Source organism: Cavia porcellus, unplaced genomic scaffold (genome assembly GCF_034190915.1).
Source record: "Cavia porcellus strain 051 isolate PalLab524CR breed Dunkin Hartley unplaced genomic scaffold, mCavPor4.1 scaffold_30, whole genome shotgun sequence".
Taxonomy (NCBI): domain Eukaryota; kingdom Metazoa; phylum Chordata; class Mammalia; order Rodentia; family Caviidae; genus Cavia; species Cavia porcellus.
In genome coordinates this window covers 27,908,976-27,934,497 of record NW_026947513.1, presented here as the reverse complement: position 1 = coordinate 27,934,497, position 25,522 = coordinate 27,908,976, and the positions used below count along the sequence as shown (strand labels likewise).

The 25,522-nt window shown below is 36.9% G+C and overlaps 1 protein-coding gene across 10 annotated transcripts in view; it reads left to right on the top strand.

Moving 5' to 3' along the window:
• The window catches only part of Fryl (FRY like transcription coactivator), a 245,919-nt gene that overhangs the window by 101,290 nt on the left and 119,107 nt on the right, over positions 1 to 25,522 (top strand). For all 10 annotated transcript variants that reach the window (XM_063240342.1, XM_063240343.1, XM_063240344.1 and 7 more), the window contains one exon: positions 15,117 to 15,316. In XM_063240342.1, coding sequence (XP_063096412.1) covers positions 15,197 to 15,316 — 120 coding nt within the window. In that variant the 5' untranslated portion in view covers positions 15,117 to 15,196. The remainder of the gene's footprint in view (positions 1 to 15,116; positions 15,317 to 25,522) is intronic.

Here is a 25,522-nt window from a genome sequence, read left to right as displayed (position 1 = left end):
TGTTAATTAAGGCCACAGATGTATGCATTGTCCACATAATACCTCTGGCAAGCGTATTAATTTATAAAATTTATTTTGCTTATGTAATTTTACATGACAGCTGGCATTTCAAAAGATTCCATTTTTATCGGAGAGAAAGAACAAATTAACCAGCTTTAACCACAGTCCTATAAATTAAAATGTGAATAAGATATGGTACCTTGAGGAACTAAATTTGCTGAGACTACTTGGGTTGCTGCACAATGGGAAAGTCCTCAGTAGTTTTTAATACTCCAAGATGTTTTTCCTGGATTGCAAAAATAGTAAGCCAGTATTGACACTCAGCAAAGACAGTATATTCATCTGAGTTATATATAGTCATACTGTTATTTGATTGAAATAAGACCATTTATTTTGGAGGAATTACAGACCTGGTATTTTGTTAAATACTGTGTGTGTGCACACTTTTGTGTGTACTCATATGCACATGCACTCATTAAATCTCATGTAATCATCATGAAAATCTGATGAGAAATGTTACTTCTGTTTCTAAAGACAGCTTCCTGGTGAAGTAGTCCACATCCAGTGAAACCTCAGTTCATGCAGCTTGTGATGAAGTTTGTGAACCGAGGTGCCCTGCACTGTAAAATTCATCCTGTTCCAAGTGTTTAGTTTGCTTATTCCTAGTGTATTGACAAAGTGTACAACTGACACTTTTGTATAGAACATTTTTTATTACCCCAAGAGGAATCCCCATGTGCATTAATCTGTCACTATGGATCTGCCTACCCTCGCCATATAAATAGAATCATAAAATGGGTATTCTTTTGCAACTTACACTTACTATGTTTCTAAGGTTTATGCACGATATAGCAGGTATTGGTATTTCATTACTTTTTATGATTGAATAATGTTCCACTGCATGAATATAACATTGGGTTTTTCATCAGTTGACAATTTCCTGTTTTTATGGAGGATTAAATTGGGGCTTAGATAAACTAATGAACTGTATGAATACCCTGTGACTCCCTTTAAAATCCCACACACCAGAGTCTTTAACCAATTTCCTTTACTTTTTCATATTTTAAGTAAGGAGTATCTATGCAAATTTTAAAGTAAGAAATAGCTAACTATTTGGCAAAAGGATAGGTGAGCAGGAGGAATATCAGGCTCAGCGGAATAGGGACAGGTTCGCTGGAACAGAAAGTGTGGAGAGAGTGATGAGAATGAGGCTGTCAGATTGTGCAGGGGCTAGACCATGTAGACCCCACTGAAGAATTTATAGCTAAATGTGTTATTAGGAGGTATGGCCCTATTGGGCAAAGTAGGTCATTCTAGGTGTGCTTTTGAAGGGTACGTCCTGTCTCTGGCCCCTTTATCTCTCTCTGTCTCTTCCTTTCTCAGCTTGCTGGCTGTCCTCTGAGGTGAGCAGCTTTTCTCTGCCATACCATTCCACTGTGATGTTTCTATTTCACCACAGACCTAACGGCAGTGGAACTGGCCAACCATGGACTGACACCTCTGAAACCATAAGCCAAAATAAAGCTTTCCTTCTTTACGTTCATTTGTGTCAGGGATTTTTGTCATACCAGCAGAAAGCTGACTAATGCAGTCTTAATCCTAAAATATAAAGGAAATGGGGACCTTGATGGGAATTTGTGACAGTGATTGGGATCATTGTATTGGACTTCTGCCTTTGATGGGATGGGAGCATAAAAGGGTAAGAGAGATAGCATGTATGGAGGGAGAGTTGTTAGGGTGCTATTTCAGTAGACCAGATGTGAGATGCGGGTAGTGCCTTATTTGGTGAACAAGTATACAGTGCTTAGTACCTCGGAGATTTAAAAGCTCCTTAAGATGATTAGCTTGTTGAATCATGAATATGAGAAAATTTTCAGTGGTAGGAACAGTAAACCTTGGGTTAGACATAGGAAGTGAAGGAGACTTTTAACTAGGTTTCTGTAAAAATAAGTCTTGAAAGGTAGTTTACATTGTCACTGACATTAATTTAAAGGATGTTTCTGTTGAGAGTTAACGTTGGTCATAGTGGAAAAGAATCACCTATTGCTTGTTGCCAAAATGCAGTCTCATCCTCTTAGAGAAATCTGTTTTAGGAAATGGATTCTGGACAAGGAAGCTGACCCAAATGTGCTGTTAAGGGTGAAACTTTAAGACTGGTTTTTGAAGTTGTGTTTCCTAGCTCCAATTGTTACTGAACTTAGAATCATGAGATTGTTTACCCTTTTATTTATTGTGACTCCTTGCAACTAGATATATTGCCAGGTGTGGTGGCGTACGCCTGTAATCCCAGTACTCAGGAGGCTCAGACAGGAGCATTGCTTCAAGTTTGAGGCCAGCCTGACCTGCATAGTGAAACCCTGTTTCAAAAAGACAGCAACAACAGCAGAAACCTAGATATTGCTCATTTACAAAAAGACATTTCCCTTTTAAGACTAAAACTGTTGTATAAGTATAGGTGTATTCTAACTCATTAATTTGCTTTAAACTTTTACATTGATAAAGATTAGTATGTAAATGTAGTTTAAGAATGAGATTCAGAATCAGAAAAGACTAACACTATTCATAGGTGACTGAAAATATGTGAAAATATTTACCTATGTAATATGAGTATTATAGTTATGTTCCATTCTAACCATCTATTTAGTAAACCCTGATGCCAGGAGCCTGCCCTGTTTTGTGCTCTCTGCAGCAGATGTGTATAAACTCAGTCTCTCATTAGATTCTGGGTCTTTCTCTATGCTGAGATGCAGTTTGGGAGAGACTAATACAGATGACTCAGCATCAGCCCAACCTCATTACCAATTTTGGTCTGACTCTGTCTGATGTCTAGTGTGTGGGGAACTATTTTAGTTACTGGTATTTCTTTCTTGTGAAGCCTTACCTTGTCCAATTCTTTGGTATTTCATTTTCCTCCAAATATGGAACCTGCTTTGCTCTTGAAGAGAATGAAGTGCTCTTCAAAAACAAACCCAGCCTTGATAAAATGAAGTCCTGATATTACATGTTCTCATGGATTAGTATGATAAGTATGGTGCCTGACAAGTATCTGGACTGTCACAGGCACTGCCAGTGTCATGGTCTCGAATCACTGGGTTGTGATCTGTTCCATAATTGGTTAAATTCTTAGACTTTTTTCCCCTTTGAAATGACCACGTTTGCTATCTCATTGTCACACTGGTAAGACAGTTTGCTAGCCTTTGCAGGATGGAATGGCTGAGGCCTCGTGGTTATTCTTTTTAGTTTGTTGATGTGGGATGCCACAAAACATTGACTGCTTGATGGGATTTCTGACTATTATGGACCTACTAGTTGGTTTTTATTAAGTTTATTATTTCCCAATTCAAAAATATCTACCTAAAATGAGTAGTTTTAAGAGCCTTACCAAAAGAGACGGGCAAGCTCATTTGAGTGAGGAAGACTGTAGAAGCCAGATTTTAAATTATTAGATTCATACTCTTAAAGAGGGTAACAAATTACATAAATCATCAAAGATCATAGTAGAAAAACCATCTGAATTGTTTTTATAAGCTGTATTTTCAGCTATATTAGTGATACAGAAAGGAGTTAGTGAAGGCTTTCGTAAAAAAAAAAAAATAAATAAATTAAGGTCCATTAGCATGTATAGTAACAATGTAACAACAAATGCAGTCTTTTATTAAATATACCGAATACTCTTTTATTTAAAATGTTTCACATAAAATTTTGGAACAATATATGAATGAGCCATTTTTAGGGAGTTTGAAAGAAAAGAAAAAGATGATTCCAATGAAACAGCTTTAGAAATACCTTTGAAGAGAAGGTTATTAATGTGCTTTTATGCAGTGTGCCATGGTTTTGATGTACAGACCCTGCTATGGTTGGAATGGAAAGTATTCAGGACCTGCTACTTTAGGATATTTGATCTGCTAAGAGGGAGGGAGAACTGTGCAGGAAGATCTTGAGAGTCGAGGGCACTGAGTATTAATAGATGCCAAACTTAAAATGTAGCTAGGCAGAAAGAAAGCACAATGGATTGCTTTAAGTAGGGATAGAGCTTTATTACTGGATTAAATAGAGACCATAAGGCACAAGAGAAATGAATAATGGTTTTCAAGTTTATGTCACTGCAGTGTCTTCCTTAGAAATGCTGCTGAGATGAGTGGTATATGGCGTGAACCTAAATGAAGTAAAGTGACTGATATCCGAGGAGAACAACCAGCTCATCAAGACTTCTGGCATAAATAGAGTTTTATATTTGCCTTTTTAAAATTGGATTTTTAAAATTATTTCACTGATATTTTACTCTGCTTGCTAGGACTCTGCTGCCTGACGTCTGTCTTTTTAAATTTCTCTGAACTGCCCATTGGGTATCATTTGTGGTGCTATGTAAAGAGATTTCCTTGTTTATTCTGTTTTTCAAACTTTTATTGATCAAAATTAATTTAATATAATACTATTACATACAGCCAGTCGTTCCATTTTAAGAGACTAGTGTAAGGCAGTGGTCCTCATTAGAATCACTTTGAACAGTTTCCAAAGCATACAGATGCCTGGACTCTGCGCCAGAGATTTTGATTGTGATTTAAGATATTGTCAAGGATAGCCGGCAAAATTCAGGATCAAGTCAGAAACCTTGGCTTGGCCACTGTGCTGAGAGTGGATATGAAATTCTGTTCAAGAAGTGGAATCGGAAGTTTGCCAGTTTACTCATTTACAATGAGAAATATGCCACCTGGACCTTAATGGTATAGCTGGCCCGCGGTACTCCGCTGTCCTTGTGAAGTAAGCACGCAGCAAAGCTAAATCCTAATGAGAAGCTTGCTTGGAAAGCTCAAACATTAGCGGAATTTACGCTCAGCTACAGAGGCCAGAATGCTCATTCTTTCGTTCAGAACACCTGCTCCACTTATTTTTCCCTTGGTTGGCAGCGTGCTGTGCCCCATTTCCCATGTACCTTACTTCCCAGTAGATATAATTTTTAAAAATATTTGCCAGTTCGGTGTGCATAATTTAAACTCTGATCGCCAGGTTAATTTGCATTTTCTGGGTAGTAGCAAGTTTGGGCATTTTTCATGTTGGTTGGCTTTCTAGACTTTTTATATATGAATTGCCTATGTATATCTTTTGCCAATTTTCCTGTATTATGTTGTCTTTTTCACATTACTTTGTAAGAGTTTGTTGAATGATTTGGTTTCTGTCATCCAAGTTATAAATACTTTACCAGCTTTGTCTTTTCTTGTTTATGGTATCATTAGCTCTAAAGTTTTGAACTTTTATATTCAATTTCGTACATTTGTCTTTTTTTTTATAATTTTGAGGTTTTTTTCCTGACTATTCTTCCTCTCCCTTACTTTATGCATTAAATCTCTTTAATTTTTTGGTAAGATTAAAAAAAATGAATCTTCAAGTTTGTATGCATCTGGACTTTTCCCTTTTGAACATAATATATACATGATATTTTGATAATCTTGTTATAGGTATTTTTTGACTATAATCATAAGGTCCTCTGGTTTAGAAAGCATTTGTGTTTAAAATATATTTTAAATAAATAACTATGGCGGCATAAATCTTAGATGTTTATCCCTGCAGGTAAACTCTGATGTAGTCTTGTCCAATACAGACCAATTTGTACATCTAATGTAAATCAAATTTTGTGAGAATTTCCACTTAAAAGAAGTCCTCCCATCTGTGTTTTTCCATGCGTTCAGACCTCTTTAAGCGGTACTTACAGTTTCTTTTCTGTAAGTCCTATGCTTCCTATATTAAATTTATCCCCACCTAGTTTATATTTGTGAATGGAAAACTTGTTATTCATTTTTACTTCTAGATGATTTCTCTAGGTTGGTATTTGTATCATAAGGCAAGAATCAGCATCTTTGCTTGGTTCTGTTTTTAACAATAGAAATAGGTTTGATGTTTTAAAACCTGTTTTTGATTTTCATCCCTCTAACAAAATAAATAAATTTGAAATGACAAAAGGTTTAGTTTGGCTTATAAGGTAGAGAGCGCAGTCCATGATTGGGTGGACCCATTGTTTTTAGACCTCTGGGATAGAAACCCCATCTTCTAAAATGGAAACTACCAGGAGCATGTAATGGAACAGAACTGCTCACCTCATGGCTTAGAAGCAAAGGAAGAAAGGGAAGGAATTGGAGTCACCAGTAACTGAATGACTTTCAACAAGGCCTCTCCTCTGCAAAGTTTAGTGTATCTCTCAATAGCGAGGAACAAGCCTTTAATACATGAACTTTAGGAGGGGAGCATTTAACATCTAACCTATAGTGTTCGCTTGGCCTTTAAAGTTTATGCCCTTATTAGAAGGTAAAATACATTCAGTCTATCATGTAAGAATCTTGAAAGTCTTTACCATTGCAGCATTGTTCAAAGACCACGTCCAAACTCTTCTCTGACGTGCAAGGCAAATGGCTGTGAACCCCTAAAGAAAATAAGCCCTTGATGCACGCTGCACATTACTAACATCTCTTCCTTCATGGTGTCTCTTTTGCTGCTTTGATTTTATTCTCGAAACTCCAGGCATTGCTCTGTTGGAGGACTTCAACCCAGGAGCCCCTTACCTAACCTTTCAGGCTTTCCTGTGAAATCTGGCGGAAGCTGGTTTTACCCCACCATTCTTTGTATTCTTGGTGCCCTCAAACAAGCATCATATGGATGACACCAAGGTCTGTGTCCAGTCCACTGGGATCTCCTTAAAACCTTGGGGCAGCTAAGCACAGAGACTAATCCTGGGGCAGCTGTCTCTTCTGAAATGTTTCTGCCCAGGAAAATTCAAAACCAGCTGTATTCGTATCCGTGTCTGTGTTGGCAACGGCTGTGGCGATTTTGGGGATGCCTTCACAGGACCTTTTCTACTGTCTCGGTGCAAAGCGCGTGGCCTCTCTGTATCTGTAGCAGCAGCTGCATCCTTGCTGCAGCTTAATAAGTGTTACTTTTCTGGCCAGCCTCTAAAATTTCCGAATATTTTTACTCTGCTCCATTTTCCTACCCGTTCTCACTATGATACTGACTTAAAACTTTTCAGTCTACAGTTTTATTTTTTTGTCTGCCAGTTCAGTGTGGGTCAGCTGCTACAGTATTTTAAGGAGAGATGGAAAAAGCAGCAGCCAGTCACCTCCAGACCCATGGGTGAGCCTCCTGTTAGGATGGAGGGGGGAAGTCCCTTGGGGAGAAGCTCCTTGCTCTCTCCCGTTACCCCAGCCTCTGCGCCCTCCTCCCTGTCATATACCTGTTTAGGCTGTGCACCACTTCTTAGGAGTCAGACAGCGGCTGCATAAATATGTACAATTATCATCCTGCCCCAGCCTGTGGGACCTGAGGTTTTAGGACAGCATCCTGCAAGATTCTGGGGTTCTGCTTCTCACTGCAGTGCTCTCCTCTGTGACCACTCAGCACATGTCTAGCTAGACGATGTCTGCCATAATTACCTTTTCATGGAGAGAAGAGTAAAGAACAAAAATGAAAACAACTTTCTTGTTACTTCTGACCTATACCCTTCAGTAATGTATAATTCAACTTATTCCTTTCCTAGGGAAAAGCAAAAGAGGTTATTAAATAATTGGACTAAGATTATAATGATAATAAGTAGTAAAAACAAATCTTGGGCCCATGTCTGCTGACTTCCAGGTCCATGCATATTTGAAAAACACTTATCACAGAATTTTTGGAATAGTTTCTTATCTGAGTTTCTGGAGGTTACCAAAAAAATAACAGCCACCCCAGGGATTTTCTAGCTGAGTGAATAATGAATTATTTAGATGATAGGCCATTTTTCTTGAGCTTTGTAATAAGTGATATTTCTGAAGTAGACTTCAAGTAAAAAGCATTGAACACATGCCAAAGAGGTCATAGGACTTCTATGTTTAGAATCTGTTTTCAGTGAGAATAGTTTAGGTTAGGATAAACATTTTAGAACAGCTGTTCAAAGACCAAGTAAAAGTTTTAATGTTTCTGTCTGTTACAGTTGAACCAGGAGCAAAAGCATGAGACTGAATAGCAAGGGAAAACATATTCATACAAAGTAGGAGCGAAGGATTTAGGATCAGAAGGAGCACTTGATAGAGGGTCTATGAAGGAAAGAATGTATTTTTCTTTGGGTACACAAAAGAAGATGAGTTAATGGAGGAAAGCCAATTTGTAGATACGGAATCTTGATGTAAGATAAATGTTTGGAGATGAGCGTAAGTTTGGAAATATAAGTGATTGGGAATAACTGCTGATGTTTCAGTAAGTAGAAATATTTGTGCTACTAAGTGAAAAGATCCATCATAAAATAATAACTGAAACTACTATTCCATCACAGAAACAGATTGTTAATGAGCAGAACGAAAGATCAGAAAACATATTTAAGTATAGATTTAGTTTATGATACTGAGTAAATGAAGAAAGAGTTAAAGGAAATATAAATAAATATTAATTTAGTCAAAAGTAGAAAAATCTTCTCTTTTTTAACCCTTTTTTCAAGTGAGTGAGAAGATGCAGCCATAATATATGATTTGGCAGATGCTTAGCCTAGTCAAACACTACTTGAAGAATCTAGACCATTAAAAGAAGATTGTACCTTTCTGGAAGAAGTGAAAGCTTTTGGAAATCAGTACCTGAGTTTACATTTTAGTGTTGCAATTCCCGTGTGACAAGTGACATTAACGTGAAGTCAGTTTCCTCATCACATATATCAGTCCACTTTCTACCACTCTACTCGCCAGTTGTTATGCCATTGGTAGTTTGAAATAAACATGGTGGGAGTGTTTACAAGATGGATATTGGCAAATGCTGCAAATCAGGACACTTTTAAAGAGAATCATTTGCCAGGGTAGGTAAATAAGAGTCGTTAGGATAAAGTGAGATAATATTTGACTAAAATACATTAAACAGTATTCCTTTCCAATCAGAAGTAAATAGCACTTATTTAGCATTTTACCAAGATAAAGAAATATTGGGATACGTTTGTCCTAGAGCACCTTTTCTGTTTGTAATAAGCTGTGTTTAACACTGATGTGATTGGGCTGGGGATTTAGCTCAGCAGCATAAGCGCCTGCCTTGCAAGCAGGCAGTCGTGAGTTCGATCCCTGGTACCGATAAAAAGGAAAAAGACAAAAAAAAAAAAATGACACTGATGTGCTTAAATGTTGCTTTTATATTGTACCATTCAGTATATGTGATACTTACATTTTTTTTTCTCTTCACATACTGTTGCTTTCAAATGTACAATTTTCCTTTATGTAGTTAATTGAAAGGTAACCCACCCAAACTGTCCTCATTCAAAGTCCAAAAAAATTGCTTATTATTCCCTAATTCCTTTATTTTTCCTTTTAGTCTAGCATATAAACTAATATATATTTTTGATATTTTATTCTTAATTATAAAATTTCTTATCCTAAAGCATCTTCCAAATATGTCGTTGCCTAAGCTCGAGTATTTGTTTTCTTTGATTCTTCCCAGGCACTTGGTTCTGCCTGATAGAAATGGGAAAGGCTTTATATTCTTTTCTTTGTTTTTTCTTTCCTTTAAATCACTATATATTAAAGTATTTTCAGGTTTACAGAAAAACTGAGTAGAAAGTACAATATGAATATATATATATATATTTCATTGTCTCAAAATCTGCCATTGCTGAGCTGTACTTGTTACCATTGATGAAACAGTACTGATGTTACAGTCTATAGTTTATATTAAGGTTCACTCTTCGTGTTACACAGTCTGTAGGCTTTGACAAATGTGTAATGATCCCTACAATAGTAATATCAGAGTAGAGTATTTTCACTTTATTAAAAACCAGTTTACCCCTTCCTGTCTCCAACCTGCTAGCCATAAATTTGAGTTTTCCTGAATGTCATATGGTGGAATCATGCAGTATGTAGTCTTTTCTCATTGGCTTCATTCATTTACTGATAAGTATTTAGGAATTCCTCCATCTTTTCATGGCTTGATAGCTAATTTCATTCTAGTCTTGATTGATAGTCTCTTGTCTGGATTATCCAGCCACCTGCTACCTACTAAGGGACATCTTGGTTGTTTCTGTAATTTGATAATTGAGTAATGTTGCTACAAATATGTGCAGAGTTTGTTGTTTTTTTTTTCCCAACTAGGAATTGAACTCAAGACCTCCTGCTTGCCAAACAGGTGCTGTGCCACTGAGCTGTATTCCCAGCGCTGTGTACATATTTTTGTGTGGACATGTTTTAACTTTCTTGGGTATAGATCCAGGAGTAGGATTGCTGGATCATACAGTGAAAGAAAGTACGTTTAGTTTTATAAGAAACCACTAAACTGTTTTTCAAAGTACCTGTCCTGTGGCAGATTGATTATTCCTGTTGATTCCCAACTTCACTAGGATCTGGTGTGAGGGTTTTGGAGTTTTGCCATTATAATAGACCAGTAGTGACATTTCCTTGTTTGCCATTTGCTGAATACAGACGAGGTTGAGCATCTTTTCATATGCTTATTTGCCATCTGTTTGTCGTGCTTGGTGAGGTGTCTGTTTAGAACTTGTACCCATTTTTAAAGCTGGTTTTTTGGATTTTTTTTTTTTTAAGTATAGAGATTTCAAGAGTTCTTCATGTATTTTGAATACCACCCTTTATTAGATGTATTTCTTGCAAAAATTTTCTCCCAATCTGTGACTTGTCTTTTCATTCTCTTAAGATTGTGTTTTGGCAGAGCTAACATTTTTTACTTTAATTCCAGTTTTGCAAGTTTTCTTTCTTGGGTAATGTTTTTGATATTTGTGTAAGAAGTTACCACCAAAGTAAAAAATCACATGATCGTCTCTTTTTATAGTTTTGCATTTTACATTTAGATCTGTGCTAATTCTCATTCATTTTTATGTCTGGTAAAAATCTGTCTAAATTGTCTTTTAAATCATCTGAATGTCTGATTGTTCCAGCGCCATTTGTTGGAGTCTTCTTTTCCTTTTTGAATTGGCTTTGCTCCCTTGTCAAAGATCAGTGGATTGTATTTGTGTGGGTCTGTTTGTAGGCTGTTCTGTTGCATTGATCTGTCTGTTCTTCTGCCAATAACACAATGTCTTGATTACTGTAGCTTTGTAATAAGTCTTGAAGCCAGGTAGTGTCAGCCCTCTGACTTTATTCTTCTCCTTCAACATGGTGTTTTTAGAATCACTTTGTTGGTATCCGTGAAATAACTAGCTGGAATAGTTTTCACACTAAGAATTTTGCATTTGCTTTTTAAATTCAGATATATATATATATATATATATATATATATTTACCTTTGTTATGTTCCCAGGCCATTTATGTTACAATTTTTCTTTTTTAGTGGTCATCAAAGATTTGTCATTAGCCATATAAATAATATTTGTTAAAATAAAAAGCAATCGTATGATAGCTTATTACATTTTGTATTATATAAAACTATACTTAAACATTTGCACATAATATGCATGCATATATATAAAAATCTGTGATGCAAGGATAGTGATTTTTATTTCTTAAGTCCTCTTTTTTGGGACCGAGGGAGTTTAGAGGCAGCTTTTATAGTTCCCCTGACATCTTTTAAAACACATCTACTTGTAGGAATCCCAGATTTCACTTGTTGAGAACCTCATATATTTTGAGAGATACAACTGTCAAAAGTATTTTGCATCAGAACCTAGAGGTGATGGAGACAAAACCGCCATGAAATAGACAAGCAAAAAACCAAGACTAATACCTACTACCAAAAAGTAATGAACCCAAACGTGCGTCATTTTAAGGGTTATATATCTCTTCTCTTTGACTGAATTTAAATTTATTTTATGAGGATATAGGAATTCTATGAGCATGAAGAAAAAGATAATTATTAATACTAAATAAGAACTCTATATAGAGAGCCACTTAAAATATAAGTATTTATTTTTTAGTGGCACATTAAGAGATAAAATAGAAATGCTTAACTTTTAAATGTTGAAGTCCTGCTTTATTTCTGTTACTAGCAGTTAGAGCTTAGCAGATTTATACTTCAAGAATGCTTAATATAACATTGGGTTTTTACTATTTGTAATTCAATGCCTGAATTGTGTTCTTAGGAAATACATTCTATGTGTACATCTTTTTTTTTTTTTAATTTAAGTAGAAAAGAAAAAAAAAACAGTGAAAGGGTACAAGTTATACAGATTTACAGAAGAAAAAAATGAACAGTAGGAAATCATTAGTTAATGGATTACATATTGCCATCTTAGAAATAATTGTTCAAGTCACAAAATTAAAGCTTGTAGAGTGGACATTCCAACAATGATACTGCAAACAGTTCTGTTCAATGATCCAATAAAACTCTGTGATATCATTTTCTATCTTATACACTTAAATATACATGCAGTTATATAGTTTAGAGCACTTTCTTTTCCTCTCTTTTGTACAATGACTATTTCTAATGTGTACATCTTTATTCCCTTTGAAGCTTACATATATTTTTCAGAATTTTGTAATAGCAGGTGAAGAAATATTACCATTTAACATTATAAAATATTTAATTCAAGCAGTCAGGTGTCACCAAGTTGATGTAGTTATGTGGAAACGAGCTGCGGCCTTCTGCTTAGGGTGATCATTCTGGCTTCTCTCCTATTAGCCAAATACGAGAAAAATTCACGGATCCTCGCCAACCCTGAACAGCATAATTAGCTAAAAGTAAGGGAGAACAACTTTGATAGAAGAAAAAACGTTATTTAATTTATTTCTACCACACTAGTGAGGTTAAACATTTTGTTTATTAGCTTTTATTTTATTTTTTGCAACTTGTTTGTTCTTTCGTCCTATTTCTAATTTGAGGGTGTTTGTTCTTTTTCTAATTGATTTTGTTAGAATTTTATGACTAGAAGTGAAATGGCTAGTTCTGGTCTTTTTATGTGCTGCCAGGAGTTTTCCTTGGCCTCTAGGTCTGTTTTATCTTTTTAATACATATACTTAGAGTCCTTTTTTTGCACTTAATGCTATATTGTGAACACTGTCTTGTATCACTCAACATTTTTTGACAATGTCATTTCAAATGTTTTTGTAGCCTTGTTAGTTGCATTATAATAGGATTTTGTTTTGCTTCTCACATGTTATTGAGATCAGATTGTTTTATGGCCTGAAATTTCAATTCAATAAACTATTCATTGTTAATTTTTATATTAATAACTGTAACAATGTATTTATTAAATACATACCTATAAAGACATATAATTGAGATAAATTCTTTTAGTTTATTTGATCAGAAACATTTATTTTTCTAAAATTTGAGCTTTCAAACTTGAAATATTTTTGTCTTGGATGTCTTGTCAGAAATAAAGCCTTTCTTAAAGCTTTTGGCTTTATTGAGAAATATGTTAAAGTATATAATTACAATACCTAGGAATATTTGCTCAGGCCTAATTTTAAGGAAGTAGAAGTCAACAAAGGCAAATTATTTGAGATATTACTTATGGTTCTCCTATTGACCTAAAATAATATAAAAATTTTTTACGATCTCCTTTTTTCGCAGTGACATTTGTTAGCAGATTCCCTGTTTAATAATACACAATGTAGGATCATGACACTGAGAAAACAATAAGGCCATTGTTTGAAATAATGTGCACTATGTTCGAAGGACTGTGAATTTTTGTTTTGAATTGTTTTTATTATACAGTTTTGGTTCTAGAATACAATACATAATGTATTTTAACTTATTGTGATACAGAGGTACTTACTTTGGGGAATAAGATTAACATTTTGCAGTAATCTTTACTTTCACAAATTTTTGTGTCTTCATATGCTATGTGTTTGGTAGAATAGGTTTCTTTCACTTGACAGAAGTTTCTCATTAGGTTTTAGATTTATGTATTTAGAACAAATTGACTGTGCTATCATTATGTACTCATTCGCAGCAAGCCAGTGTTTGGATGATTGCATTCTGTCTCCCCTTTTGAGAATGGGATTATTGTAAGGCTGCTACTTGCTTATAGAGAAGAGGCAGTATCTGGAGATTAGGTTGAGGTAAAGATGCGCAAATTTACAGCTTCCTCACGAATACTCTAGTTATGCAAGTCCAAAGGGTAATGTGAACTGAAATTACAAGATGGGAGGGTGTGTGCTATATACATCAGGCTGGAAGATGCCAAGGCAGGGTAAATCACGCACTAGAAGTCAGCCAGGCTGCCCAGGTAAGTAGTCAGGAGAACAGAAAGGCACAGCTGCGTAGCAAGTAGTGTTGTGTGTTCTTGCCCCACCAGGCAGGATACAGCTTACTACTGCCAGACACTGTGTCATCCCTGTCGTGAATAGATGGCAGTTTAGTGATTAAAATAAAAATCCCACGAGTCATCATTCATTCCTTTTCCCCACTTCCGTAGCTCGTCCACTGACACAGGACGAGTCTCAGGTCCTGCTCACTTAAATGATGCTCTCACCTGGATTTCTGCAACACTGTCCCTTATTCTCTGTTTGCCCCTGTAAGCTTCATCTCCAGAGGAGCCACAGACATCCTTATGAAGAGAAGTTATGCCTTACCTCTCTCTACATTAATGCTTTCCACTGAGTTTTAATGCTGTTTATAAATATAATCTAATTTCTGTACAAGTCCTCTGTGACTTGCACCCTGACTAACAATTCTGACCTCCTCTACATCACCCTCTCCCCTGCTTCCCACCTCGGTCTTTCTATTCCTTAGTCTGGCACTGTGCCTTGCTATCCTGTTTTCAGGTCTGTGTTGAAAGGTAGCTTCTTCAGTGAGACCTGCTGTGAGCACACTTTGCAAAGCACTGTCTTAAATCATGTCTCATTCATCCACATCTGGTTTTTCTCCTTCATTGCACTTGACCATCTGACTAGAACCCATCCATTTATTCAAAAATACCGTGCGTCTGAAGTACAACTAGGCATTGTTCTAAACACCTTGGATTCATCCATGAACTATAAGGACAAGAGAAAATCCCGATTGTTGTGCAACTCACTTAGGAGAGCAAGGAAACAATACGTAGTAAATATATGACTGCCTTGTAGATATGAGGCAGTATGTTAAAGGCAGCAGATGTAATAGAGGAAAGTGAGCATGGTAATAGTGGCTGGTATCTGACAGAGTTAGGGACGTCTCATATTAAATGAGACGGTGTTGGTGGGCCTCACTGAGCTGATTATAATATAATATTCTTTTGTTTCTTTTACTTTTAGCTTCAGCACCAGTCAGCAAAGTGAATAAGTACTGTGCTCCTTCCAACTTTCATTCCACTTGGGGGAAAAAGAATATCATCATGTCAAACATTACGATTGACCCCGACGTCAAACCCGGTGAATATGTCATCAAGAGCCTCTTTGCAGAATTTGCTGTTCAAGCTGAGAAGAAAATTGAAGTTGTAATGGCCGAACCCTTGGTAAGTAGAGCTGACCTATAAACCTGAAATATTTTCTTGACTTTTGCATTAGTCATTATAATACAGATTTTCCAAAAGAAATAATACAACTCGAAAAAATATTAAGGGATAGGTTAGTCGTGATCCAGAAATCTGCAATTACTTTAGAATCCACTTGGAAAATTACTGCAAATCATGATGGAACAAAGATGAATTTGGCTAATGTGTTGTGAAAGCCAGATAAGCATAGCAGGAAATTAAAGAAAAAATCTAGACATTTCTACAAGTTGTCACTAAAACTGTAGCTTAACTTATTGTTACTCAGTTATTTTTTTTTATATTTGTAGCATATGAGGCATAATTAAGGAATGTGAGGAACTCTGTGGTTAAGAGTATATATTGAGGAAGAAAGAAAGACAGAAAGCGTATTTTCGCTCAGGATTCTAAAGAGTTGTAAATACTACAGTGATAACAGCAGATTCGCAACGAGAGGGGAAGGAATTGAAGGCAGAGGCTGTTGAACTGTTGCTGGAGTGAAAGTGATCTTGAACTAAGGTGTTAGCAGTAGACGCTACAGAAGAAAGTAAGAGAATAGACAAGGAGTTTGACAAGTAACAAAACAAAAGGGGGGCTTTGAATGCAAGTGAAAGGATAAAGATACTTTGAAGTGTTAGGAAAGATGGGACTATGTGTATTTGGGCAAAGTACACAGGGATTTCTTGGTCTCGAAAAAGTGAACATGGACATTTTTCATTTGGATTGAGCTAGACTTACTGGTGATCTGACCATGAGAAATTGTTTGGCTGCTAATTGGAAATACTTTTTGAGAACTCACAAGAGATGGTGACTAGAAACACAGATTTTTGGTGTCATCTATATTGAAGCCAAAAGAGCAGGTAGTGAGATCAACTATGTTTAATAGAGATATTGCCAAACAATATAGGGAGTGAGAATACTGTGAGAAACTGTTACTGGTTTCAAAAGTAAAAGCAATCCATTAGGAGAATAGTTACTGCTTGTTGACTCAACTTTGTTCAAGGAATTTTGAGGAAGTTAGGCTACTTGTTGAGTTTAAAGGGGATGGATACGTGATGTACCACAATAACAGTATTGGTTACAAAGAGGATGATGGTCATGAAGATGAAGATATAACAGCTGAAACTCATTTATTATAATAGTTGTTCACTACCAATTTGAGACTCAAGAGTGCTTATTGCTTCTCTGAGGTCAAAGCCAGTAAGTAGTACAGTGAGGACTTAGGCACAGTAATACCGTCTGAACCTGTATGCATACTTTTACCTATTCGCCTTCCTCCAAAGGAAGGCATGGAGGGGATGACCTCCGGAAAGAAGGGAACCGAAGGTGTTAGTGTTGGATGTTCTGATTCCAAGGATGAGGTGCTTTCTTATAAGCAGATGAAACAACTCTATGAGAAAAGCATCTATGAAATAATTTTTTTTTTTTTTTTGGTACTGGGATCAAACTCACTACCTATTAACCTGTCAAGCAGGCTCTTCTGCCACTGAGCTAAATCCCTGGCCCAAAATAATGTGTTCTTGGGTTTAAAAGAATTGTTGATCAAATATCTGTTTCAAAACTGCATAACTTGTTATCCCAGCACGCAGGAGGCTGAAGCAGGAAGATTGTTGCAAGTTCTAGACCAGCCTGAGCTACAAAGGGAGCTCAAGGTGAACTGCACAGTGAGACCCTGTTTTAAAAGGCTAAAACAAAACAAAACAAAAAACAAACTATAACTTGCTGTATTAAGTTTAAACTATTTGGGGCTGGGGGTTTAGCTCAGCGGCATAAGCGCCTGCCTTGAAAGCAGGCAGTCGTGAGTTCGATCCCCGGTACCGATAAAAAGGAAAAAGACCAAAAAAAAAAAAGTTTAAACTATTTTATGGTTGCTTTCTGCATAATTAATGATTATTTTTATATCAGTCTATATATTTTTAGAGCTTGTGCATGGGATACAGTTCTATTTTAGAAAAAGGATTACGAAAGCTTACAGATTGGAGTTGATAATAAGCTTTATTTATAATGTCTATTATCTATGAAATGTTAATTTTCTTTATCAGTGTTCTCTGAATTATATGATGCATTACTACTCTAGCTACTTAAGCAGCAATACATTAAGAAAAACATGTTAAAAATTTTATTGTGGGAAATTTCAAAGATATATAGAAATAGACTTTTATAGTACAACAGATGCCTGGGACCTATCACCAGCTCCCATAGTTCCAACTTGCAGAGCACATTTTTAAGACACTTCCTATTTTATGAACTATTAGATAGCAGTTCCATGTGATACAGTCCTATCAGTTCTCAAATATCGTATATTTTGGAGGACTTTTATTTTTCAGATAGAAAGCTTTAGAGTGAAAGTATTAAAAAGAAATATGGATTCAATCACCCAATTTGACCAAGTCTATAAAATGGCAGTTTCAAAACTTATATGTCTTTTTCTTTGTTTTCCTTTGGGTGCCTTCCTCAGTGTCTGGGGGAGGCTCAGGCTCTGTTGCCTGAGGGCATCGCCAGAGCTTCTGACCAGGCTTGAGTGGTCCTGTCACCTTCCATTCCTTCTCTATCTACACCACAAACTGATCACCTTTCTCTTTAAACATCGTCTTCACTTGTCTTTGCTACAGGGTAATTTCAAGTTGTTGTTAGGTCATTCTGGGCTCTTCATGGTCTTCCCGTAGTTTGTATAATGTTTTGTGATACTCCTATCTTGATATATGCTGTGATACTAAAAGTCCCTCTGTAATCTTTGGTCCCGTGCATGTGTTTTTATTTTTCCCTCAATCTGAAATGTTTTCAAAAGCTCTACTCATACTTCCAGACTTCCCACTTTTCCCCTCTAACAGTTGGTCCTGCCCCAAGCTAAATAAATCTATTCCTATATAATGTGTATATATCCTGTATCTGTTAACTATCAGATAGTAACTTGTGCGTATTGTATATCTGTCTATAATACAGATTAGGAGTATATCGTATTATGATTAATTTCCTGCCTGTCTGTCTCCTCCAGTGTTAGTTTCTTGATGCCAAGAACTAGGTGTCTCCTCTGTTTACTCAGGGTGGTAGGTGCTGCCAGGTTGGTAGGCACTTGGGAAGATACTCAGTTTTTTGCAAGTTGAATTTAGCCTCAAGTAGCATTGCTGTGACTTATAGCCTTTGTGCTTCTAGCAAAACACTATGTTATTAATCTAACCAAAGTTTCTAATAGTTCTTTCAGAACAGTATGATGCTGACTATATTGTATTGTTCATATAATAGATAATTTCAGAGTTATCTGCTATATAATCTGAGATTATAAAATTATGGTTAATAGTAGTGAGAACTGTATCAGAATATTGATATTTCCACCCTAATAGCACAACAGGAAATTTACTCAGGTTCTCATCATATTTTATAGATGTTCCTCCAGTATGTGCCTGTGTACTAAAATCATTCCTCTTTATGTAGGTCAGACTTCTGCCAGCTTTATTTTCATTTATATCCAAATCTGGATAGGTTGGAAATACATTGCATCAAGATAATGAAGATGCATTTAATCTAATACTGTGACAGCACTTATGTTATACCTTCAGCTGCTTCTATTGTGATTTCATTTATTTCTCCCTTTAAGGTAATAAACAGCAAAGCAAAATGACTTTCTGAGATCTCGAATGAAAGTCTTGCAGAGTCACTTTAAAGAATAGAACATCTAGCCAGGTGTGGTGGTGTCTGTTTGTAATCTCAGCACTCTGGCAGCCAAGGCAGGAGGGCGATAGTTTCAAGTCTTGGCAACTTAGACCCTGTCTCAAAATAAGAAATAAAAAACTCAAATGCAAATATCCTGGATTCAGTTCCCAGAACTAGGAAAAGATAAAGAACCCAGAGCTTATTAGATACAAGGATGCTGGCATGCCTGCATTTTCTTGTTAGTTTTGGCTGTTTATTTTTAACATGTAATATTTGAAGAGTGGGACCCTGCACTGCTCACTGGAAGCTCAGTGTACATGGAAGAGCCTTTTTTGGACTGTGATCTTTGATATACACAAGACAGTAGGGCACAAAAAAACTTGAATCACAAACTTCTGTAGAAAAGACGACTGCTAAAATGGAAAAATTGGTTTTTCTTATTCCCATATTAGAAACCATTATAAAAGGAGGTTAAGTAGGCCAGAAGAGTTGAAGATTAACCGAGCTTGATTTTTAGCCACAATTTCATTCCATTTTTTTTTTAAGAAGGAAGATTCTGATTAAAATTGTAGCTTGCAAACTGTGCCACCCAATACTTGAGGTTTTCTTTCTAAAAGGAGATAGAGTAATTTGGGGTAATGACACAAGCATAGCCACAGTCACCTGTTAATCTTACAGATTGCCAGTGACCAGAAGAGAAGGTCGAAGGGCCGGCTTCTTTTGTTTTCTACCTGTGTTTTAAGCCATATGTATTTCTTTTAGGCCCATGAGTTTTTAAAAAGTTTGCAATTTCTATTGCTTTTTAAAAAACTATTAAATATGTAAGATTTTAAAAAAGGGAATCTTCTCCTATTATGATCAGTTTGCTGTAAACTACATTTTCTTATAGTTTTGGCTGTTTATTTTGAAGAATGGGACACTGCACAACTCACCGGAAACTCAGTGTACATGGAAGAGCCTTTTTGACTGTGCTCTCTGATATGCAATCATCTGGACGCCTGTGTCGGACTTTTTCCTGAGGGCTGGCTAGTCAGTCCCCTGAGGCTAGTCAGTGGCTAGCGTGTGACAGTGCTGAGGACTGGTCATTAGCATAATGGGGAGCCAGAGGCAGGAGAGTACTGAGTTTTCGGATATTTGTATGTAAATTTCACTCCTTGCCTTAACCTCATCTTCAACTGCTGTCTCTGCTAAACAGTCTGTCTGTTTTGCCCTTTCCGGTGAGCAGTGTGCAGGGATGGACCAGTCTCTTTGCTAAGTAGGTGGTGGAAAGGAATAGAAGGGAGAGGCTCAGACTTATGTAATCTTTTCAAAACCACCTTGTACCCAGGCCTGTTATCTCTGTCTTCACTCTAGCTGTCTTTTCAGAGTGCCCAAGTTCTCCTGTCCTTGGGTCTTGCTGGAGTCCCACATGGCAGGCTGGGTTACCTTTCCTTCACTCTGAGTGACAAGATCACCACTTTTTGCGATTCGTTTTCAAATGTCAGTTTCTGCAGTCATCTCTGTGGTCACCTAAAATCTTAATCCCCGCTCCTCCTCCTGTCTCACACAGCATACATCCCCTTTGCTGTCTTTACTGTCAGCTCTGCAAGGACAGGGATTGTTCTCAGTTCTGTTTAGGCTGTATCTCTGGAGCCTACAACAATGCCCAGCATACTATACACTTAGTGACTAGAATTGATGAGTGATGACTGGATGCACGGACAAACCTCTGATTCTTGGCTACTTAAGAGTCATCAGTTTTTTGTAACTTAAGTTATGCTCCTCTGTCACTTTGTACCCCCTCCCATTTTCTTTGTCATTTTAGTTGAGCCCCTATAAAATTATTTTGCTATTTGACTTAGTGGGGATTTAGGAGAAAATGTTGGCTTTGTGTGTGTTTACCCTGGCATCTTTATGCAAATTATTGACATGGTTTAGTATCATTGTTATCATGCTGTGAAATTTTTTTAAATAGGTTTTTCCTGTCATTTACAGAAGCTGCATGTTGTTGATAGTCTGTACACACATACCAGTTGTGGAATCAAATTAGGGTATAAAGGATTATGAGCCTTAGAGTCTTGATTAAATTTTTTTTATATTACAAAAACAGTAACCATTGTGAAAAACAAATAATTTTAGAGGTTATATCATAAAGATGTCTCTTCAATGATGGATCAGGGTAATTACTATCAGCAGTTTTTGGCTTACTGTTTTTTTCATTTATACTGTTTATCTGTGGCAATTATATATTCATTTAAAATGAATATACACAAATGAAAGACATGTATTTTGTGTACCTAGATGTTTTAATAATATAAATTGAAGAGTCTATATCAGCCCATATAAATTTATCTCATTCTTATCAGTTGACTATGATTTCAATAAATGAAAGTTCCATAAGTTTATGGTGGTTTTTGTTTGTTTGTTTGTTTGTTTTTCGTTTTGTTTTGCTTTTGCTTTGTTATTTGCCAGCTTTTTCTAGTTTTGGGCTTGCTCAATGTTATAGTTGATACATTGTTTCTACTTGAAAAGTTTAGAAGACTCAGCAGAGAGCCAGGATCCTTAGTTTGTAAATATCCTCATGGTTTGTAGGAGGAGGGCAGAGAGATTTTATGACTGATATCCCTGCCCAGGGTGGGGGGTTGGACTGTCTGTGATATAAGGGAGGAAAAGAGGCTTGCTCTTACCCCTTTTGCTCTGGCTCTGGCCTTGAAGTTTTTGCCCCAGTGATGTGCCACCCTGCCTTGGAGACAGTTGATAATGGACTGAAACCTCCGGACTGTAAGCTAAATACACCTTTTTTTTTTTTTTTTTTTTTTTTTTTTTTTTTTTCTAATTTTGGTATTTTGTCCCAGCAACAAGAGAAAAATAACCAACACTCTCAAATTTGGTAATATTTTTTAAGATGCCATTATAGATATTATTGTACATAAATCTTACCATTCATATATATGTGACTGTAGATAGTAATTTGTCTTTTTTGTGATAATGGATTTAATAGAATATAAATAATTTTGAGGGGATCATGAATCAAACTCATGACCTTATACTTGCTAAATAAGTTTTAAATGGCTCTTCTTACTAAAATGATCATGTATTGGAAGATAGTGGAGGAGTCTCCTCTTTTCCATAGTTTTAGTTACCTGAGGTCAGTCATGACCCAAAAGCATTAAATGAAAAGTTTCAGGAATAAATAATGCATAAGTTTTATACAACTGTTATAGCATAGAGTATTATTACGTCTATTTTATTATTGTTGCCTCACTGTTCTTGTTACATAAACTAAACTTTATCATAGATATTTATGGGTATATAGGAAGAGGATGCAGAGTGGTTGGTGCGGTCTGTGGTCTTCGGCTTCTCCCTGGGATCTTGGCATCCTCCATCCCCCATGCTTAAGGAGGCAGCCAATGCATGTGTTTCTGAGCATCGATTTGGGCGCTCTCATCTGCCCTGCACTCAGACTGGGGGGTTAATACAAAGTCCTTGATTGACAATTTTTATTTAATGTCATACATTTATTTCATTTATTGTATTGATGATAAATGTGAGCATCCTTTTACATTCAAAAATCATTTCTGAGACAGAACAAATAGCTCGCCTTCATTTCCTACTTCAGGAGGATGTGAAATCTTCAGAAATCTTTGCAGAAGTATAGTTTTTTTGAGAAACAAGAATTGTTAAGTAAGCCAGTAATGTGTTTCTGAAAATGTTTTTGTTTGTTTGTTTGTTTTGAGGGGGTGTGGATAGACCCCCTCAAACCTGGCCTCTAACTTGCATTAATCCTCCTGCCTCAGCCTCCCAAGTGCTGGGATGACAGGTGTGTGCCACCATGCCCAGCATGTTTTTTTTTTTATTTTTCTCTCTGCACATTGGAAGTCTTGAGAATTACTATTTTCAGTGCAAAGAGGGATCAGGTAAGTTGGGAAGAAACTGTATACAGTATCCTCCAACCTCCTAATTAGACACTTCACATTAGATAGTAAAGTCCCTTTCAAACTCAGTATTTTTCAAACTGTAAGATAGTTTTAGAGACTGTTTTAGAGGACTTTCCAAGGAGTACTCCCTATTGACTTAAATGTTAGAGCTGGTTAATTGAGCACGTATATTATAGTATAAAACCACATCATGGGACTGGGGATGTTGTAGCTCAGTGCTACAGCACTTGTCAAGCACATGTTGAGGTCCTAGGTTCGATCCCCAATATGCTGCCCACCGCCCCATCACATCGTGTTGCTTGTGAATGAGAGATCATTGTAGATAAAAGACTTGTTCTGGAAGGAAATCATAGTAGCAGGCTTATCCCGTCAGAGTCCCAGTGCTCAGGACAAGCCAAACACCTCTCCTGTTAGGAAATTAAAATGTTGTGAACTTAGATGTTTCCCTGACCTAGTTGGATTTCTTGGATGCACAATTCTCAAAGTGAGAATTTTTATATTTCCATGGTGGACACATCTGTAATTTTGTTTTGGTAATGATTAATAATAAATGAGAGAAGGGCTGGGCTTCTTGGTGCATGCCTGTAATCTAGCAACTTAAGAGGCTGAGGAAGGACAGTCTTAACTTTGAGGCTAACCTGGGCAGTTTAGTGAAAACCTGCCTTAAAATAAAAAAAAGTGAAAAGGTGGAGATGTAGCTCTGGTAGAGAGCTTGCCTCGCCCGGGTGAGGCTTGAGTTTAATACCCAGTGCAGGAGAGAAGCAGGACGGGAGAGAACATAGAGACCACACAGAGACAGACAGGAAGAGAAAGGCAGGGGGAGAGGGAGAAATGAGAAGGAAGTGTGAGCTCTGCTGGACAGAGAAGGGCCAGAAATACATATTTCTGAGTTGAATGGCTCATCAGCTGATAGGCTGGTGTCTGTCCCTACATAAGTCTTGTGATCGAAGTGCCGGTACCTTTTGGCAGCATGGCACAGGCACACCTAGAAATAGTGCTGTACTCTCAGGTCAAGTTGACACCCAGAAAGCAATCAGCTCACTAGTTAAGTTTGTTTTTTTTTTTTTTTTTTTTTTTTTTTTTTTTTTTTTTTTTTTTTTGGTCTTTTTCCTTTTTATCGGTACCAGGGATTGAACTCACGACTGCCTGCTTGCAAGGCAGGCGCTTAGGCCGCTGAGCCAAATCCCCAGCCCCCTCTAGTTAAGTTTTTTTTGTGCTGCACTCTCAGAGCCTATCACGTCTTTCCTTCACAATAATACTGACCTGTTTTTAATACTTGTTTGTTGATATGATTAATTGGATAATGCGTGCAGGGGTTTCCCCCTGTTCTGGGCACCGAATCCAGGGCTAGGAAGCCCTATACCCTGGGCTACACTCCCTGTTCCTATCTTTCCCCTTAACCTCAGGGAAGGCAGGGCCTCTGTTGTCCTGCTCAGCAACTCCCCAATGTGCCCTGTTTTTTAAAAACCCTTGGGATAAAATACCATGCACAGTGGAAAGGAAGCAGGATAAATGGAAGAGAAAATAACATTTCTTTGTGTTTCAAAGTGTATGATAATAGAAAATACAGATACAACTACCATAGCCTTTCCCTCTCCCCAGGGGACAAGCGTCATAATATTATTAATCAACTGGTTAACTTATTTAAGTAATATACTCTTCCCCTTCAATTTTAAGTTGTAGACTTTTAAAAATATTTAAACTACCACAGACCTACAAAACAACTTTTTGTTGATATCAGTTTTTTTTAATATACCGGTGACATAATTTTAAATGTATGAAGTGAATATTATGAAAATTTTCAAAACAAAAATAAGTATAGGCAATGTAACAAATTTCATTTAGTGTTTGGTGGATTAATTAGAAAATCACCAAATTAGAAAAAGATCAAAAATGAGAATTAACAAAAAGAGAATCATTTAATGAAGCAGAAAAACAATAGGAGTATTGGCAAATGGGGAGGTAGCTCAACCCTGCAGCACTTAATCTAGCATGTTTGAGGCCCTGAGCTTAATCTCCAGCCCTCGGGGGACAGGGGCACAAAGCTTGACTAAAAGGCGCGGAAGGGCACAGACCATGTGCCTGCTGCGTGGCAGGCTGAGTTATTAGTTTATTTGCAAGACTTCAAAACTTTGCAGTACAGAATGTTCAGAGCGCATAAAATGAGAAGAATCCACTCCGCAGCAGCACTAGACAGTAAAAGTGAGGCGAAGTTTTGAGGAAGCAAACTGCTTTTCTAAAGCAATGACTCTAGGCAGATTAGTTAGTATGAAGTGTCTATGAGAGATAATGTCATCTCCTTTAAACTGTTACTGTGAATAGAGAGAAAAAAACACGTTCTTTGTTTTTTCATAAATAAAACTAGTATATTACTAACAGCAGCATTTGATAGTCAATCTTTTTATACTTTGCCCCTCTCTCCCCTGCTTCCTACCTGTTTCCTTTCCCCCTCCCTCCTTACTTTTTTTTGAGACAGGCCTTGCTGTATAGTGCAGGCTAACCTTTGTCTCCCAGTGTAGCCCAAATAATCCTCAAACTCCCAGCAATCCTCCTGTCTGCTACCTGCGTGTGCTATCATACCAGCCTGTCACAGTCTTTTTCAGATGAGAAACTGACGCATGGA